Source organism: Oncorhynchus clarkii, chromosome 17, assembly GCF_045791955.1.
Source record: "Oncorhynchus clarkii lewisi isolate Uvic-CL-2024 chromosome 17, UVic_Ocla_1.0, whole genome shotgun sequence".
In the NCBI taxonomy this organism is placed as follows: Eukaryota; Metazoa; Chordata; class Actinopteri; order Salmoniformes; family Salmonidae; genus Oncorhynchus; species Oncorhynchus clarkii.
This window is the reverse complement of record NC_092163.1, coordinates 9554880-9575297: the sequence shown is the minus strand read 5'-3', so window position 1 is coordinate 9575297 and position 20418 is coordinate 9554880. Positions and strand designations below refer to the sequence as shown.

General features: G+C 46.5%; 1 protein-coding gene across 1 annotated transcript in view; it reads left to right on the top strand.

Moving 5' to 3' along the window:
* LOC139370226 (queuosine-tRNA galactosyltransferase-like) overlaps positions 1 to 20418 on the top strand; it is a 39732-nt gene continuing 19314 nt past the window's right edge. The window contains exons 1-6 of the mRNA XM_071109580.1: positions 1 to 6; positions 2759 to 2875; positions 3511 to 3610; positions 4166 to 4230; positions 9853 to 9918; positions 17288 to 17383. Of these exons, the coding sequence (XP_070965681.1) occupies positions 2843 to 2875; positions 3511 to 3610; positions 4166 to 4230; positions 9853 to 9918; positions 17288 to 17383 (360 nt within the window). The 5' untranslated portion in view covers positions 1 to 6; positions 2759 to 2842. The remainder of the gene's footprint in view (positions 7 to 2758; positions 2876 to 3510; positions 3611 to 4165; positions 4231 to 9852; positions 9919 to 17287; positions 17384 to 20418) is intronic.

Below are 20418 nucleotides of genomic sequence, written 5' to 3'. Positions count from 1 at the left end.
GAGGTGGTAGGTGACATATCACTAATCTCGGCAACAACCCAGAACCAACATGGTTTCCTCTGTTTGTCCAGGAGAGAACATTTCACTGGCCCAGATAACCAGACCGGATGGAGCATGTACCAGTCTGTCAATCCGGAGTAGAAACAATAACAAAGCCTCTGTTTTTGTAAAAATTCTGAGGGCCGAGCCTGGAAAAATGTAACCACTCCAATTCATGGACAGAGCTTTGGATGCAAGGACTGACCATCCAAGATATACACATTATAGCTTTAAGCATGTTTTAACGCTATACAGTGTTTGTTTACATTTACAATGCTGACAAACATTGGAGTAAAACAAGCTCATGTGAAGAATGTATAATGATGTTGCAATTGCAGATCGTTTTTGTTTACTTTGTGGCAGCACACCTGGTTGGTGCCTGTTTGCACGTTGGCTAATATTAATTAACTAGCCGACTTGACACAATGTCTCTCTAATCTATAGTCATGCCAGTGTATAACCCCTCCTGTCTCTAATCTATAGTCATACCAGTGTATAACTCCTCCTCCTGTCTATAGTAATACCAGTGTATAACCCCTCCTGTCTCTAATCTATAGTCATACCAGTGTATAACTCCTCCTCCTGTCTATAGTAATACCAGTGTATAACCCCTCCTGTCTCTAATCTATAGTAATACCAGTGTATAACCCCTCCTGTCTCTAATCTATAGTCATACCAGTGTATAACTCCTCCTCCTGTCTATAGTCATACCAGTGTATAACCCCTCCTCCTGTCTCTAGTCTATAGTCCTACCAGTGTATAACCCCTCCTCCTGTCTCTAGTCTGTAGTCATACCAGTGTATAACCCCTCCTGTCTCTAATCTATAGTCATACCAGTGTATAACCCCTCCTCCTGTCTCTAGTCTGTAGTCATACCAGTGTATAACCCCTCCTGTCTCTAATCTATAGTCATGCCAGTGTATAACCCCTCCTGTCTCTAATCTATAGTCATACCAGTGTATAACTCCTCCTCCTGTCTCTAGTCATACCAGTGTATAACCCCTCCTCCTGTCTCTAATCTATAGTCATGCCAGTGTATAACCCCTCCTGTCTCTAATCTATAGTCATACCAGTGTATAACTCCTCCTCCTGTCTCTAGTCATACCAGTGTATAACCCCTCCTGTCTGTCTCTAGTCTATAGTCATGCCAGTGTATAACCCCTCCTGTCTCTAATCTATAGTCATACCAGTGTATAACCCCTCCTGTCTCTAATCTATAGTCATGCCAGTGTATAACTCCTCCTCCTGTCTATAGTAATACCAGTGTATAACCCCTCCTCCTGTCTCTAATCTATAGTCATACCAGTGTATAACTCCTCCTCCTGTCTATAGTAATACCAGTGTATAACCCCTCCTCCTGTCTCTAATCTATAGTCATACCAGTGTATAACCCCTCCTCCTGTCTCTAGTCTATAGTAATACCAGTGTATAACCCCTCCTGTCTATAGTCCTACCAGTGTATAACCCCTCCTGTCTCTAATCTATAGTCATACCAGTGTATAACTCCTCCTCCTGTCTCTAGTCATACCAGTGTATAACCCCTCCTCCTGTCTCTAATCTATGGTCATGCCAGTGTATAACCCCTCCTGTCTCTAATCTATAGTCATACCAGTGTATAACCCCTCCTCCTGTCTATAGTAATACCAGTGTATAACCCCTCCTCCTGTCTCTAATCTATAGTCATACCAGTGTATAACCCCTCCTCCTGTCTCTAGTCTATAGTCATACCAGTGTATAACCCCTCCTGTCTCTAATCTATAGTCATGCCAGTGTATAACCCCTCCTCCTGTCTCTAATCTATAGTAATACCAGTGTATAACCCCTCCTCCTGTCTCTAATCTATAGTCATACCAGTGTATAACCCCTCCTGTCTCTAATCTATAGTCATGCCAGTGTATAACCCCTCCTGTCTCTAATCTATAGTCATGCCAGTGTATAACCCCTCCTGTCTCTAATCTAGTCATACCAGTGTATAACCCCTCCTGTCTCTAATCTATAGTCATGCCAGTGTATAACCCCTCCTCCTGTCTCTAATCTATAGTAATACCAGTGTATAACCCCTCCTCCTGTCTCTAATCTATAGTCATACCAGTGTATAACTCCTCCTCCTGTCTATAGTAATACCAGTGTATAACCCCTCCTCCTGTCTCTAATCTATAGTCATACCAGTGTATAACTCCTCCTCCTGTCTATAGTAATAACAGTGTATAACCCCTCCTCCTGTCTCTAATCTATAGTCATACCAGTGTATAACTCCTCCTCCTGTCTATAGTAATACCAGTGTATAACCCCTCCTCCTGTCTCTAGTCTATAGTCATACCAGTGTATAACCCCTCCTGTCTATAGTCATACCAGTGTATAACCCCTCCTGTCTCTAGTCTATAGTCATACCAGTGTATAACTCCTCCTCCTGTCTCTAGTCTATAGTCATACCAGTGTATATCCCTTCCTGTCTATAGTCATACCAGTGTATATCCCCTCCTGTCTCTAGTCATACCAGTGTATAACCCCTCCTGTCTGTCTCTAGTCTATAGTCATACCAGTGTATATCCCCTCCTGTCTCTAGTCATACCAGTGTATAACCCCTCCTGTCTGTCTCTAGTCTATAGTCATACCAGTGTATAACCCCTCCTCCTGTCTATAGTCCTACCAGTGTATAACCCCTCCTGTCTCTAGTCTATAGTCATACCAGTGTATAACCCCTCCTGTCTGTCTCTAGTCTATAGTCATACCAGTGCATAACGCCTCCTGCTGGCTGGATGAGTGTCTGCAGGGGATTGAGGACCAGGACTACACTGGCTCTATGGAACTGTCTGTCTACGATGATGCCAGCACTGTGAGTTACTAGAATACTACTGCAGTACTACTGCAGTACTACTAATACTACCGCACTGTGAGTTACTATAGTACTACTACAGTACTACTAATACTACCGCACTGTGAGTTACTAGAATACTACTATAGTACTACTACAGTACTTCTACAGTACTACTCATACTACTGCACTGTGAGTTACTATAGTACTACTACAGTACTACTCATACTGCTGCACTGTGAGTTACTAGAATACTACTATAGTACTACTACAGTACTACTAATACTACCGCACTGTGAGTTACTAGAATACTACTACAGTACTAATAATACTACCGCACTGTGAGTTATCAAATCGAATCAAATCACATTTTATTTGTCACATACACATGGTTAGCAGATGTTAATGCGAGTGTAGCGAAATGCTTGTGCTTCTAGTTCCGACAATGCAGTATCAGAATACTACTACAGTACTACTACAGTACTACCAATACTACAGCAATGTAAATTATCAGAATACCACTATAGTACTACTGCAGTACTACTAATGCTACAGCACTGTGAGTTATTGAATACTACTATAGTACTACTGCAGTACTACTAATGCTACAGCACTGTGAGTTACATACGTGCGTGTATGTGTTGTGTGTGTGTCAGGATGGTTCCAGAGCGATAGTGGAGGGATGGAGGGAGAGGCTGGAAAGGAGAGGTGTTTCCATGGTGATCTCTGGCCATGACTCCGCCCAACCCAGGGGAGGTAAGTGTACGAACGCAAGGTGTCTGTGTGTGTGTGTGTGTGTGCGAGGTGTGTGTGTGTGCGTGTGAGGTGTGTGAGGTGTGTGTGTGAAGTGTGTGAGCGAGGTGTGTGGGTGTGTGTGTGTGTGTATGCGAGGTGTGTGTGTGTGTGTGTGTGTATGCGAGGTGTGTGTGTAAGCGAGGTGTGTGTGTGTGAGGTGTGTGAGCGAGGTGTGTGTGTGTATGCGAGGTGTGTGTGTGTATGCGAGGTGTGTGTGTATGCGAGGTGTTTGTGTGTGTAAGCGAGGTGTGTGTGTGTGTGTATGCGAGGTGTGTGTGTGTGTGTGTGTGTATGCGAGGTGTGTGTGTAAGCGAGGTGTGTGTGTGTGTGTGTGTGTGTGCGAGGTGTGTTTGTGTGTATGCGAGGTGTGTGTGTGTATGCGAGGTGTGTGTGTATGCGAGGTGTTTGTGTGTGTAAGCGAGGTGTGTGTATGCTAGGTGTGTGTGTAAGCGAGGTGTGTGTATGCTAGGTGTGTGTGTATTGTAACAGGCCCCATGTTGATCTCCTCTCCTCCAGTGGGTCATGCCAAGAACCAGGCTGTGTCTCAGAGCTCAGGAAAGTACCTCTGCTTTCAGGACGCTGTGAGTCACAACACAACGTGTTTATGTTAACCTGTCTCCTGTGTGTTTGTCTGTGGGATAATGTGTGTGTCAGTATGTGGGAGAGAGAGGTGGAGTGATAAAGTAAGTGTGTGTGTGTGTGTTAGAGGTCTGGAGGGAGTCATCGTCATGCTCTAGCTGCTGCTGTCTGACACATCTGGGCCACGTTTAGTACAACACTCACACACACACACACACACACACACACACACACACACACACACAGGCCAAATAACAGGTGGGTACTGTATCAGAGTAAATGTTTGACAGAGCTGTCAGTATAACATGAGGACTGAGACTCCAGTCTGTGTGAGTGTTTGTGTTAGAGTGTGTGTTTGTGTGTGTGTGTTACACTTAGTAATTGCTAAATGAGCCTAAGCTCCACTGCATGTTACCGGTGTCAATGAGCGAGTTTGTTTTTCGTGGCCCGGTGCCAGAGGTGGGCGGAGTTTTTGCATTTCAGGCCATTCCATTGGCGCACATCTGAGAGCAAGAGAACCAAAGCACTAACCAGAGAGAGACATCGCAGCCAGGGACATCGCACGCACACACACACACACACACACACACTCGGATATGCTCTGTCTTGTGACGCACAAAAAATACAAAATATGGAACTGAATTATAGTCACGAGTTCTGGCCCCCGCCGTGTGTGTGTGTGTGTGTGTGTGTGTGTGTGTGTGTGTGTGTGTGTGTGTGTGTGTGTGTGTGTGTGTGTGTGTGTGTGTGTGTGTGTGTGTGTGTGTGTGTGTGTGTGTGTGTGTGTGTGTGTGTGTGTGTGTGTGTGTGTGTGTGTGTGTGTGTGTGTGTGTCTAAGATGCCTGGGGCTGTTCTGTGCCCCAAAAAAAGCATAATTCCTGAAATGAGACTCTTTCTTATCCCGACTGGGCTGAAACAGAGTTGAAAGAGAACGGTGATAAAATCAGACCGTTCCTCTAGAAATATAATTAAATGGTCAAATAGAGTTCAGTATCTCTCTAAATATTATCCTCTCCGCCCTCTCAGAGTTTAATAGAATGAGTCGGGCAGATCCGAAGTGAAAACATTTTTTGGGGGTGGGGTGTCTCACATCGAAATGATTGGCTGAGCCTCTGGACTGAGAACAGGAAGTTAAATGTATTGAGCTTATTAGAATAGTAGTTAAGTTGAATTAGTTTCTCATAATCCATGAAGAGAATGCAGCAGGGATTCCTGTTTCCTGAAGAAGTAACGCCTGTTTCTGTGTGCCTGTTTCTGTGTGCCTGTTTCTGTGTGCCTGTTTCTGTGTGCCTGTTTCTGTGTGCCTGTTTCTGTGTGCCTGTTTCTGTTTGCCTGTTTCTGTTTGCCTGTTTCTGTGTAGCCTGTTTCTGTTTGCCTGTTTCTGTGTAGCCAGTCAGCGTGCAGAAACAGTCGGCGTGCGGAAACAGTCGGCGTGCGGAAACAGTCGGCGTGCGGAAACAGTCGGCGTGCAGAAACAGTCAGCGCGCAGAAACAGTCAGCGTGCAGAAACAGTCAGCGTGCAGAAACAGTCGGCGTGCAGAAACAGTCGGCGTGCAGAAACAGTCGGCGTGCAGAAACAGTCGGCGTGCAGAAACAGTCGGCGTGCAGAAACAGTCGGCGTGCAGAAACAGTCGGCGTGCAGAAACAGTCGGCGTGCAGAAACAGTCGGCGTGCAGAAACAGTCAGCGCGCAGAAACAGTCAGCGTGCAGAAACAGTCGGCGTGCAGAAACAGTCGGCGTGCAGAAACAGTCGGCGTGCAGAAACAGTCAGCGCGCAGAAACAGTCAGCGCGCAGAAACAGTCAGCGCGCAGAAACAGTCAGCGTGCAGAAACAGTCGGCGTGCAGAAACAGTCGGCGTGCAGAAACAGTCGGCGTGCAGAAACAGTCGGCGTGCAGAAACAGTCGGCGTGCAGAAACAGTCAGCGCATAGAAACAGTCAGCGTGCAGAAACAGTCAGCGTGCAGAAACAGTCAGCGTGCAGAAACAGTCATTCCTAAAGGCTTCCTCCAAAAACCTTCCCAGTTAAATGTTGACTGTAAAGTCGTCCACCTGGCAGAATGACATCATGATGATGTCTATCAGGGTGGGCGTTTGATTGACAGACTCTCCCATCACATGTACACTGCTATAGAAACAGAATGATATCATGATGTCTATCAGGGTGGGCGTTTGATTGACAGACTCTCCCATCACATGTACACTGCTATAGAAACAGAATGATGTCTATCAGGGTGGGCGTTTGATTGACAGACTCTCCCATCACATGTACACTGCTATAGAAACAGAATGATATCATGATGTCTATCAGGGTGGGCGTTTGATTGACAGACTCTCCCATCACATGTTCACTGCTATAGAAACAGAATGATATCATGATGATGTCTATCAGGGTGGGCGTTTGATTGACAGACTCTCCCATCACATGTACACTGCTATAGAAACACCACAGTCTCTCAGGGTCACAGTTCAATGAAAGGGCAGCTACTCTTGGCCTCCTGATGTGGTTTAACAGTTGTTGTGGAATTAGAACTCCATTTGGTGTTTGTCCCATTTTGTGAAGTCTTGGTTGGTGAGCGGACCACAGACCTCACAGCCATAAAGGGCAATGGGCTCTATGACTGATTCAAGTATTTTTAGCCAGATCCTAAATGGTATGTTGAATTTTATTTTCCTTTTGATGGTGTAGGAGGCCCTTCTTGCCTTGTCTCTCAGATCGTTCACAGCTTTGTGGAAGTTACCTGTGGCGCTGATGTTTAGGCCGAGGTATGTATCGTTTTCTGTGTGCTCTAGGGCAACAGTGTCTAGGTGGAATTTGTATTTGTGGTCCTGGTGATTGGACCTTTTTTAAAACAGTATTATGTCTTACTGAGATTTACTGTCAGGGCCCAGGTCTGACAGAATCTGTGCAGAATATCTAGGTGCTGCTGTAGGCCCTTCTTGGTTGGTGACAGAAGCACCAGATCATCAGCAAACAGCAGACATTTGACTTCAGATTCTAGTAGGGTGAGGCCGGGTGCTGCAGACTGTTCTAGTGCCCGCGCCAATTCGTTGATATATATGTTGAAGAGGGTGGGGCTTAAGCTGCATCCCTGTCTCACCCCACGACCCTGTGGGAAGAAAAATCTCACATTTGTTGTTTGTGTACATGGGTTTCATAATGTCATATGTTTTTCCCCCCAACACCACTTTCCATCAATTTGTATAGTAGACCCTCTTTTCTGGTTCTCTCTCTCTCTCTCTCTGTCTCTGTCTCTCTCTGTCTCTCTCTCTCTCTCTCTCTGTCTCTCTGTCTCTCTCTCTCTGTCTCTGTCTCTCTCTCTTTCCACCTGTCTCTCTGTCTCTGTCTCTCTCTCTCTCTCTCTCTCTCTCTCTGTCTCTCTGTCTCTCTCTCTGTCTCTCTCTCTGTCTCTCTCTCTGTCTCTCTCTCTGTCTCTCTCTCTCTCTCTGTCTCTCTCTCTGTCTCTCTCTCTGTCTCTCTGTCTGTCTCTCTCTGTCTCTCTCTCTGTCTCTCTGTCTCTGTCTCTGTCTCTCTCTCTCTATGTCTCTCTGTCTCTCTCTCTGTCTCTGTCTCTCTCTCTCTCTCTCTCTCTCTCTCTCTCTCTGTCTCTCTCTCTGTCTCTCTCTCTTTCCACCTCTCTGTCTCTCTCTGTCTCTCTGTATCTCTGTCTCTCTCTCTCTCTCTCTGTCTCTCTCTCTGTCTCTCTCTGTCTCTCTCTGTCTCTCTCTCTCTCTCTCTCTCTCTCTGTCTCTCTGTCTCTCTGTCTCTCTCTGTCTCTCTCTCCCTGTCTCTCTCTGTCTCTCTCTGTCTCTCTCTGTCTCTCTCTGTCTCTCTGCATCTCTGTCTCTATGTCTCTCTCTCTCTCTCTCTCTGTCTCTCTCTCTGTCTCTCTCTGTCTCTCTCTGTCTCTCTCTCTCTCTCTCTCTCTCTCTGTCTCTCTGTCTCTCTGTCTCTCTCTGTCTCTCTCTCCCTGTCTCTCTCTGTCTCTCTCTGTCTCTCTCTGTCTCTCTCAATTCAATTCAATTCAATTCAAGGGCTTTATTGGCATGGGAAACATGTGTTAACATTGCCAAAGCAAGTGAGGTAGACAACATACAAAGTTAATATATAAAGTGAAAAACAACAAAAATTAACAGTAGACATTACACATACAGAGGTTTCAAAACAGTAAAGACATTACAAATGTCATATTATATATATATACAGTGTTTTAACAATGTACAAATGGTTAAAGGACACAAGATAAAATAAATAAGCATAAATATGGGTTGTATTTACAATGGTGTGTGTTCTTCACTGGTTGCCCTTTTCTCGTGGCAACAGGTCACAAATCTTGCTGCTGTGATGGCACACTGTGGAATTTCACCCAGTAGATATGGGAGTTTTTCAAATTTGGATTTGTTTTCGAATTCTTTGTGGATCTGTGTAATCTGAGGGAAATATGTATCTCTAATATGGTCATACATTGGGCAGGAGGTTAGGAAGTGCAGCTCAGTTTCCACCTCTCTCTGTCTCTCTGCATCTCTGTCTCTATGTCTCTCTCTCTCTCTGTCTCTCTCTCTCTCTCTCTCTCTCTGTCTCTCTCTGTCTCTCTCTCTCTCTCTCTCTCTCTGTCTCTGTCTCTCTCTCTCTCTCTCTCTGTCTCTGTCTCTGTCTCTCTCTCTCTCTGTCTCTCTCTCTTTCCACCTCTCTGGTGTGTTATGTCTGATGTGTGTGTAAGTGTTGATTCTGAACATGTCTGTTTAGATCCTCTCTGAAGGTTGCGACCTCCCGGAGTGCTCTAGTCATAACAAACACACTGTTAAACCCATCAACACGCCTTGAAATGTTTGTGAGAGAGTTAGCTAACCTTGTGTGTGAGAGAGAGAGCATGGTAACTGTAACTGTGTGTGTGAGAGAGATAATGCTAACTGTAACAGTGTGTGTGAGAGAGAGAGAATGCTAACTGTAACTATGTGTGTGAGAGAGAGAATGCTAACTGTAACAGTGTGTGTGAGAGAGAGAGAATGCTAACTGTAACTATGTGTGTGAGAGAGAGAATGCTAACTATAACTATGTGTGTGTGAGAGAGAGAATGCTAACTGTAACTGTGTGTGAGAGAGAGAGAGAATGCTAACTGTAACTATGTGTGTGAGAGAGAGAGAATGCTAACTGTAACTATGTGTGTGAGAGAGAGAGAATGCTAACTGTAACTGTGTGTGTGAGAGAGAGAGAATGCTAACTGTAACTATGTGTGTGAGAGAGAGAGCATGCTAACTGTAACTATGTGTGTGAGAGAGAGAGAATGCTAACTGTAACTATGTGTGTGAGAGAGAGAGAATGCTAACTGTAACTGTGTGTGTGAGAGAGAGAGCATGCTAACTGTAACTATGTGTGTGAGAGAGAGAGAATGCTAACTGTAACTATGTGTGTGAGAGAGAGAGAATGCTAACTGTAACTATGTGTGTGAGAGAGAGAGAATGCTAACTGTAACTATGTGTGTGAGAGAGAGAGAATGCTAACTGTAACTATGTGTGTGAGAGAGAGAGAATGCTAACTGTAACTGTGTGTGTGAGAGAGAGAGCATGCTAACTGTAACTATGTGTGTGAGAGAGAGAGAATGCTAACTGTAACTTTGTGTTCCAGGATGATGTGATGATGCCTCAGCGAATACATCTCCAATACGAGACCTGCCTCTTCAACTCTACCTCTGTAAGTACTACTGTCTGTCTAGAGTTCAGGGAGTACAGCTCTAGTCTGATGAGTTATCCCTCCCTCTCTACCTCTGTAAGTACTACTGTCTGTCTAGAGTTCAGGGAGTACAGCTCTAGTCTGATGAGTTATCCCTCCCTCTAGAGCCCAGGGAGTACAGCTCTAGTCTGATGAGTTATCCCTCCCTCTAGAGCCCAGGGAGTACAGCTCTAGTCTGAGGAGTTATCCCTCCCTCTAGAGCCCAGGGAGTACAGCTCTAGTCTGAGGAGTTATCCCTCCCTCTCTACCTCTGTCAGCACTACTGTCTGTCTAGAGCCCAGGGAGTACAGCTCTAGTCTGATGAGTTATCCCTCCCTCTGTCCATCTCCTCCCTCCATATCTCCATCCATCTCTTCCCTCCTATCCATTTCCTCCCTCCATATCTCCATCCATCTCCTCCCGCTCTTTCTCCTTATCCTCCCTGCCTCTCTCCATCTCCTCCCATCCTCTCTTCCTCTCCTCCCTCCCACTCTCCATCTCCTCATCTCCTCCCTCTCTCCATCTCCCTCTCTCCATCTCCCTCTCTCCATCTCCTCCTCCCCTCTCCATCTCCCTCCCTCCCTCTCTCTCTCCATCTCCTCCTTCCCTCTCTCCCTCCCTTCCCCTCTCTCTCCATCTCCCTCCCTTCCCCTCTCTCTCCATCTCCCTCCCTCTCTCTCTCCATCTCCCTCCCTCCCTGTCCCTCCCTCTCCCTCCCCTTCGTCCCTCTCTCTCCCCTTCGTCCCTCTCTCTCTCCCTCCCTCTATCTCCATCTCCCCCTCCCTCTCTCCCTCCTGCTCTCCCTGTCTCCTCTAAATGATCATAACAGACAGGAAAACTTTAACATTCTGTGTGTCCGGAGTTCCCCACATTCCTTCTGTCCTGTGCACTGGGGTCGTGTTTCTGGTAGAGTGGTGTGGGTGGGTGTATATTAAGGTGTGTCTCAGTGTGAGCTGTGGGATTACAGGTTAAAGGTTAGGGGGTCATGTGTAGTAGGTGAGGGAGAGCTGCAGGAGATGGGGGGGGGGGGGGGGGGCTAGAGAGAGAGGGACCGAGAGATAATAGAGACAGATGACAGAGAGAGATGACAGAGAGACAGAGAGATAATAGAGAGACAGAGAGATGATAGAGAGACAGAGAGAGTGAATGGGGAAAAAGGGAAGTAAGGCCATGTGGTTTTCTTTGCTTATTTGCCCTTTGAACTGTGTGGGTGTGCAGCAGACAGGGTGTAGAGAGGAAATGAGCGGGATTGGTTCAGCTATGAGGAATAATAATATGGGTTCACTTTAGGGTTGTAGATCATTCCTCTCCATCTGTATGGTAGATCATTCCTCTCTGTCTGGTAGATCATCTGTCTGGTAGATCATTCCTCTCTCTCTGGTAGATCATTCCTCTGTCTGGTAGATCATTCCTCTCCGTCTGTCTGGTAGATCATCTGTCTGGTAGATCATTCCTCTCCATCTGTCTGGTAGATCATTCCTCTCCATCTGTCTGGTAGATCATTCCTCTCCGTCTGTCTAGATTATCATTCCTCTCCATCTGTCTGGTAGATCATTCCTCTCTATCTGTCTGGTAGATCATTCCTCTCCGTCTGTCTGGTAGATCATTCATCTGTCTGGTAGATCATTCCTCTCCATCTGTCTGGTAGATCATTCATCTGTCTGGTAGATCATTCCTCTCCATCTGTCTGGTAGATCATTCATCTGTCTGGTAAATCATTCCTCTCCATCTGTCTGGTAGATCATTCCTTTCCATCTGTCTGGTAGATCATTCCTCTATCTGGTAGATCATTCCTCTGTCTGGTAGATCATTCCTCTCCATCTGTCTGGTAGATCATTCCTCTGTCTGGTAGATCATTCCCCTCCATCTGTCTGGTAGATCATTCCTCTCCATCTGTCTGGTAGATAATTCCTCTCTGTTTGGTAGATCATCTGTCTGGTAGATCATTCCTCTCCATCTGTCTGATAGATCATTCCTCTCCATCTGTCTGGTAGATCATTCCTCTGTCTGGTAGATCATTCCTCTCCATCTGTCTGGTAGATCATTCCTCTGTCTGGTAGATCATTCCCCTCCATCTGTCTGGTAGATCATTCCTCTCCATCTGTCTGGTAGATCATTCCTCTATGTTTGGTAGATCATCTGTCTGGTAGATCATTCCTCTCCATCTGTCTGGTAGATCATTCCTCTCTGTCTGGTAGATCATCTATCTGGTAGATCATTCCTCTCTATCTGTCTGGTAGATCATCCCTCTCCATCTGTCTGGTAGATCATCTGTCTGGTAGATCATTCCTCTGTCTGGTAGATCATTCCTCTCCGTCTGTCTGGTAGATCATCTGTCTGGTAGATCATTCCTCTCCATCTGTCTGGTAGATCATTCCTCTCCATCTGTCTGTTAGATCAATCCTCTCCATCTGTCTGGTAGATCATTCATCTGTCTGGTAGATCATTCCTCTCCATCTGTCTGGTAGATCATTCTTCTCCATCTGTCTGGTAGATCATTCCTCTCCATCTGTCTGGTAGATCATTCCTCTCCGGTAGATCATCTGTCTGGTAGATCATTCCTCTCCGGTAGATCATCTGTCTGGTAGATCATCTGTGGTAGATCATTCCTCTCCATCTGTCTGGTAGATCATTCCTCTCCATCTGTCTGGTAGATCATTCCTCTCCGGTAGATCATCTGTCTGGTAGATCATCTGTCTGGTAGATCATCCCTCTCCATCTGTCTGGTAGATCATCTGTCTGGTAGATCATCCCTCTCCATCTGTCTGGTAGATCATCTGTCTGGTAGATCATCCCTCTCCATCTGTCTGGTAGATCATCTGTCTGGTAGATCATCCTTCTCCATCTGTCTGGTAGATCATCTGTCTGGTAGATCATTCCTCTCCATCTGCCTGGTAGATCATTCCTCTCCATCTGTCTGGTAGATCATCTGTCTGGTAGATCATTCCTCTCCATCTGTCTGGTAGATCATTCCTCTATTCCTCTACCATCCTTTCTAACCCCCCTCTCTCTCTATCCTTTCTACCCCCCCCCTCTCTCTCTATCCTTTCTAACCCCCCCTCTCTCTCTATCCTTTCTAACCCCCTCTCTCTCTCTATCCTTTCTAACCCCTCTCTCTCTATATCCTTTCTAACCCCCCTCTCTCTCTCTATCCTTTCTAACCCCCTCTCTCTCTCTATCCTTTCTAACCCCCCTCTCTCTCTCTATCCTTTCTAACCCCTCTCTCTCTCTATCCCTTCTAACCCCCCTCTCTCTCTATCCTTTCTACCCCCTCTCTCTCTCTATCCTTTCTAACCCCCCTCTCTCTCTATCCTTTCTAACCCCCCTCTCTCTCTATCCTTTCTACCCCCCCTCTCTCTCTATCCTTTCTAACCCCCCCTCTCTCTCTATCCTTTCTAACCCCCCCTCTCTCTCTATCCTTTCTAACCCCCTCTCTCTCTCTATCCTTTCTAACCCCCCTCTCTCTCTCTATCCTTTCTAACCCCCTCTCTCTCTCTCTATCCTTTCTATCCTTTCCCCCCTCTCTCTCTATCCTTTCTAACCCCCCTCTCTCTCTATCATTTCTAACCCCCCTCTCTCTCTATCCTTTCTACCCCCTCTCTCTCTCTATCCTTTCTAACCCCCCCTCTCTCTCTATCCTTTCTAACCCCCCCCTCTCTCTCTATCCTTTCTAACCCCCCCCCTCTCTCTCTCTATCCTTTCTATCCTTTCTCTCTCTCTCTATCCTTTCTACCCCCCTCTCTCTCTATCCTTTCTACCCCCCCTCTCTCTCTATCCTTTCTACCCCCCCTCTCTCTATCCTTTCTACCCCCCCCCTCTCTCTCTATCCTTTCTACCCCCCCTCTCTCTCTTTCCTTTCTAACCCCCCCTTTCTCTATCCTTTCTACCCCCCTCTCTCTCTCTATCCTTTCTAACCCCCCTCTCTCTCTATCCTTTCTAACCCCCCCCCTCTCTCTCTATCCTTTCTAACCCCCCCCTCTCTCTATCCTTTCTAACCCCCCCCCTCTCTCTCTATCCTTTCTAACCCCCCCCCCTCTCTCTCTATCCTTTCTAACCCCCCCCTCTCTCTCTATCCTTTCTAACCCCCCTCTCTCTCTCTATCCTTTCTAACCCCCCTCTCTCTCTATCCTTTCTAACCCCCCTCTCTCTCTATCCTTTCTAACCCCCCTCTCTCTCTATCCTTTCTAACCCCCCTCTCTCTCTCTCCATTCTTACCCCCCTCTCTCTCTCTATCCTTTCTAACCCCCCTCTCTCTCAATCCTTTCTAACCCCCCCTCTCTCTATCCTTTCTAACCCCCCCTCTCTCTCTATCCTTTCTAACCCCCCCTCTCTCTCTATCCTTTCTAACCCCCCCTCTCTCTCTATCCTTTCTAACCCCCCCTCTCTCTCTATCCTTTCTAACCCCCCTCTCTCTCTATCCTTTCTAACCCCCCCTCTCTCTCTATCCTTTCTAACCCCCCCTCTCTCTCTATCCTTTCTACCCCCCTCTCTCTCTATCCTTTCTAACCCCCCTCTCTCTCTATCTTTTCTACCCCCCCTCTCTCTCTATCCTTTCTACCCCCCCTCTCTCTCTATCCTTTCTAACCCCCCCTCTCTCTCTATCCTTTCTAACCCCCCCTCTCTCTCTATCCTTTCTAACCCCCCCTCTCTCTATCCTTTCTAACACCCCCTCTCTCTCTATCCTTTCTACCCCCCTCTCTCTCTATCCTTTCTACCCCCCTCTCTCTCTATCCTTTCTAACCCCCCTCTCTCTCTATCCTTTCTAACCCCCCTCTCTCTCTCTCCATTCTTACCCCCCTCTCTCTCTCTATCCTTTCTAACCCCCCTCTCTCTCAATCCTTTCTAACCCCCCCTCTCTCTATCCTTTCTAACCCCCCCTCTCTCTCTATCCTTTCTAACCCCCTCTCTCTCTCTATCCTTTCTAACCCCCCCTCTCTCTCTATCCTTTCTAACCCCCCCTCTCTCTCTATCCTTTCTAACCCCCCTCTCTCTCTATCCTTTCTAACCCCCCCTCTCTCTCTATCCTTTCTAACCCCCCCTCTCTCTCTATCCTTTCTACCCCCCTCTCTCTCTATCCTTTCTAACCCCCCTCTCTCTCTATCTTTTCTACCCCCCCTCTCTCTCTATCCTTTCTACCCCCCCTCTCTCTCTATCCTTTCTAACCCCCCCTCTCTCTCTATCCTTTCTAACCCCCCCTCTCTCTCTATCCTTTCTAACCCCCCCTCTCTCTATCCTTTCTAACACCCCCTCTCTCTCTATCCTTTCTACCCCCCTCTCTCTCTATCCTTTCTACCCCCCTCTCTCTCTATCCTTTCTAACCCCCCTCTCTCTCTATCCTTTCTACCCCCCCTCTCTCTCTATCCTTTCTAACCCCCCCTCTCTCTCTATCCTTTCTAACCCCCCACCCTCTCTCTCTATCCTTTCTAACCCCCCCCCCTCTCTATCCTTTCTAACCCCCCTCTCTCTCTATCCTTTCTACCCCCCCTCTCTCTCTATCCTTTCTAACCCCCCCTCTCTCTCTATCCTTTCTAACCCCCTCTCTCTCTCTATCCTTTCTAACCCCTCTCTCTCTCTATCCTTTCTAACCCCCCTCTCTCTCTCTATCCTTTCTAACCCCCTCTCTCTCTCTATCCTTTCTAACCCCCCTCTCTCTCTCTATCCTTTCTAACCCCCCTCTCTCTCTATCCTTTCTAACCCCCCTCTCTCTCTCTATCCTTTCTAACCCCCCCCTCTCTCTATCCTTTCTAACCCCCCTCTCTTGCTCTCTATCCTTTCTAACCCCCCCTCTCTCTCTATCCTTTCTAACCCCCCCTCTCTCGCTCTCTATCCTTTCTAACCCCCCCTCTCTCTCTATCCTTTCTAACCCCCCCTCTCTCTCTATCCTTTCTAACCCCCCTCTCTCGCTCTCTTTCCTTTCTAACCCCCCCTCTCTCTCTATCCTTTCTAACCCCCCCTCTCTCTCTATCCTTTCTAACCCCCCTCTCTCTCTATCCTTTCTAACCCCCCCCTCTCTCTCTATCCTTTCTAACCCCCCCCTCTCTCTCTATCCTTTCTAACCCCCCCTCTCTCTCTATCCTTTCTAACCCCCCCTCTCTCTCTATCCTTTCTAACCCCCCCTCTCTCTCTATCCTTTCTAACCCCCCTCTCTCTCTCTATCCTTTCTAACCCCCCCTCTCTCTCTATCCTTTCTACCCCCCCCCTCTCTCTATCCTTTCTAACCCCCCCTCTCTCTCTATCCTTTCTAACCCCCCTCTCTCTCTATCCTTTCTAACCCCCCCCTCTCTCTCTATCCTTTCTAACCCCCCCTCTCTCTCTATCCTTTCTAACCCCCCCTCTCTCTCTATCCTTTCTAACCCCCCTCTCTCTCTATCCTTTCTAACCCCCCTCTCTCTCTATCCTTTCTAACCCCCCCTCTCTCTCTATCCTTTCTAACCCCCCCCTCTCTCTCTATCCTTTCTAACCCCCCTCTCTTGCTCTCTATCCTTTCTAACCCCCCCTCTCTCTCTATCCTTTCTAACCCCCCCTCTCTCGCTCTCTATCCTTTCTAACCCCCCCTCTCTCTCTATCCTTTCTAACCCCCCCTCTCTCTCTATCCTTTCTAACCCCCCTCTCTCGCTCTCTTTCCTTTCTAACCCCCCCTCTCTCTCTATCCTTTCTAACCCCCCCTCTCTCTCTATCCTTTCTAACCCCCCTCTCTCTCTATCCTTTCTAACCCCCCCTCTCTCTCTATCCTTTCTAACCCCCCCCTCTCTCTCTATCCTTTCTAACCCCCCCCTCTCTCTCTATCCTTTCTAACCCCCCCTCTCTCTCTATCCTTTCTAACCCCCCTCTCTCTCTCTATCCTTTCTAACCCCCCCTCTCTCTCTATCCTTTCTACCCCCCCTCTCTCTCTATCCTTTCTAACCCCCCCTCTCTCTCTATCCTTTCTAACCCCCCCTCTCTCTCTGTCCTTTCTAACCCCCCTCTCTCGCTCTCTATCCTTTCTAACCCCCCTCTCTCGCTCTCTATCCTTTCTACCCCCCCCCCTCTCTCTATCCTTTCTAACCCCCCCTCTCTCTCTATCCTTTCTAACCCCCCTCTCTCGCTCTCTCTCTTTGTCTCTATATCTCTCTTGGTGTGTTTCTCTCTGTCTCTCTCGCTCTGTCGGTCTCTCTTTGTCTGTCTCTCTCGCTCTCTTTGTCTTTCTGTCTCTCTCCAGCCCTCTTTCTCTCTCTCTAGCCCTCTCTCTTTGTCTCTTCCATACATCATATGTGATCAGTGTGGTTTGTTTGTGTGCGAGTGTCTGTCTGTGTTGATCACATGTATCTAGTAGATCACTAAGAGTCTGTGTTTGTGTCTGTGTTTCTCTCAGTTGATTGGCTGTCAGGTCCGCAGGGATCCAGAGGGATCTACTGAGCGCTACACACGCTGGATCAACAACATCAGCCAGGATCAACTCAGCACCCAGGTAACACACACTCAGGATGTGTGTGTATGTGGGGGTCGCGTGCCAGGCAGTGGCCAGGTCTGATGGAAACAGGATGGAGCCTGCAGTTTCTATATACACACACACACACACACACACACCAGAGGAAGCAGGAGGACCACTTATGTAAAATTCCAGAATTATTTGACCTACATTTGTGTGTGTGACTGAGAGAGTGATGACTCCCGGCTTTAGGATGGGCTGGTATCGCGCAAAATTCCCAGCTTTTCCAAAGATCCCACTTGGAAGATTCCCGGAATCAGGAGAGAATATTCATCTTCCAACCAGGATTTCTGGAAAACCTTTCTGAAAGTTGGCTGAATTTTGCAATTCTAAATACTTGAGTGGAAAGTAGAGCTCTGTGATTCAGCTCTAACTCAGGGAGAGGAAAGTGGAGCTCTGTGATTCAGCTCTAACTCAGGGAGAGGAAAGTGGAGCTCTGTGATTCAGCTCTAACTCAGGGAGAGGAAAGTGGAGCTCTGTGATTCAGCTCTAACTCAGGGAGAGGAAAGTCAAGCTCTGTGATTCAGCTCTAACTCAGGGAGAGTAAAGTCAAGCTCTGTGATTCAGCTCTAACTCAGGGAGAGGAAAGTATAGCTCTGTGATTCAGCTCTAACTCAGGGAGAGGAAAGTCAAGCTCTGTGATTCAGCTCTGACTCAGGGAGAGGAAAGACCTCTCAGCTTCCCTATCAAATCTAAAAATCTCAAATAGAAAACCGAAAAAAATTAACAATAATGACAAATGGTTTGATGAAGAATGCAAAAATCTAAGAAAGAAATTGAGAAACCTGTCCAACCAAAAACATAGAGACCCGGAAAACCTGAGCCTACGCCTTCACTATGGTGAATCACTAAAACAATACAGAAATACACTACGGAAAAAGAAGGAACAGCATGTCAGAAATCAGCTCAATGCAATTGAAGAATCCATAGACTCTAACCACTTCTGGGAAAATTGGAAAACACTAAACAAACAACAACAAGAAGAATTATCTATCCAAAATGGAGATGTATGGGTAAACCACTTCTCCAATCTTTTTGGCTCTATAACAAAGAATAAAGAGCAAAAACATATACATGATCAAATACAGATCTTAGAATCAACTATTAAAGACTACCAGAACCCACTGGATTCTCCAATTACATTGAATGAGTTACAGGACAAAATAAAAACCCTCCAACCCAAAAAGGCCTGTGGTGTTGATGGTATCCTCAATGAAATGATCAAATATACAGACAACAAATTCCAATTGGCTATACTAAAACTCTTTAACATCATACTTAGCTCTGGCATCTTCCCCAATATTTGGAACCAAGGACTGATCACCCCAATCCACAAAAGTGGAGACAAATTTGACCCCAACAACTACCGTGGAATATGTGTCAACAGTAACCTTGGGAAAATCCTCTGCATTATCATTAACAGCAGACTCGTATATTTCCTCAATGAAAACAATGTACTGAGCAAATGTCAAATTGGCTTTTTACCAAATTACCGTACAACAGACCATGTATTCACCCTGCACACCCTAATTGACAACCAAACAAACCAAAACAAAGGCAAAGTCTTCTCATGCTTTGTTGATTTCAAAAAAGCCTTCGACTCAATCTGGCATGAGGGTCTGCTATACAAACTGATGGAAAGTGGTGTTGGGGGTAAAACATACGACATTATAAAATCCATGTACACAAACAACAAGTGTGCGGTTAAAATTGGCAAAAAACACACACATTTCTTCACACAGGGTCGTGGGGTTAGACAGGGATGCAGCTTAAGCCCCACCCTCTTCAACATATATATCAACGAATTGGCGCGGGCACTAGAAAAGTCTGCAGCACCCGGCCTCCCCCTGCTAGAATCCGAAGTCAAATGTCTGCTGTTTGCCGATGATCTGGTGCTTCTGTCACCAACCAAGGAGGGCCTACAGCAGCACCTAGATCTTATGCACAGATTCTGTCAGACCTGGGCCCTGACAGTAAATCTCAGTAAGACCAAAATAATGGTGTTCCAAAAAAGGTCCAGTCACCAGGACCACAAATACAAATTCCATCTAGACACTGTTGCCCTAGAGCACACAGAAAACGATACATACCTCGGCCTAAACATCAGCGCCACAGGTAACTTCCACAAAGCTGTGAACGATCTGAGAGACAAGGCAAGAAGGGCATTCTATGCCATCAAAAGAAACATAAATTTCAACATACCAATTAGGATTTGGCTAAAAATACTTGAATCAGTCATAGAGCCCATTGCCCTTTATGGTTGTGAGGTCTGGGGTCCGCTCACCAACCAAGACTTCACAAAATGGGACAAACACCAAATTGAGACTCTGCACGCAGAATTCTGCAAAAATATCCTCCGTGTACAACGTAGAACACCAAATAATGCATGCAGAGCAGAATTAGGCCGATACCCACTAATTATCAAAATCCAGAAAAGAGCCGTCAAATTCTACAACCACCTAAAAGGAAGTGATTCACAAACCTTCCATAACAAAGCCATCACCTACAGAGAGATGAACCTGGAGAAGAGTCCCCTAAGCAAGCTGGTCCTGGGGCTCTGTTCACAAACACAAACACACCCTACAGAGCCCCAGGACAACAGCACAATTAGACCCAACCAAATCATGAGAAAACAAAAAGATAATTACTTGACACATTGGAAAGAATTAACAAAAAAACAGAGCAAACTAGAATGCTATTTGGCCCTAAACAGAGAGTACACAGCGGCAGAATACCTGACCACTGTGACTGACCCAAAATTAAGGAAAGCTTTGACTATGTACAGACTCAGTGAGCATAGCCTTGCTATTGAGAAAGGCCGCCGTAGGCAGACATGGCTCTCAAGAGAAGACAGGCTATGTGCTCACTGCCCACAAAATGAGGTGGAAACTGAGCTGCACTTCCTAACCTCCTGCCCAATGTATGACCATATTAGAGAGACATATTTCCCTCAGATTACACAGATCCACAAAGAATTCGAAAACAAATCCAAATTTGAAAAACTCCCATATCTA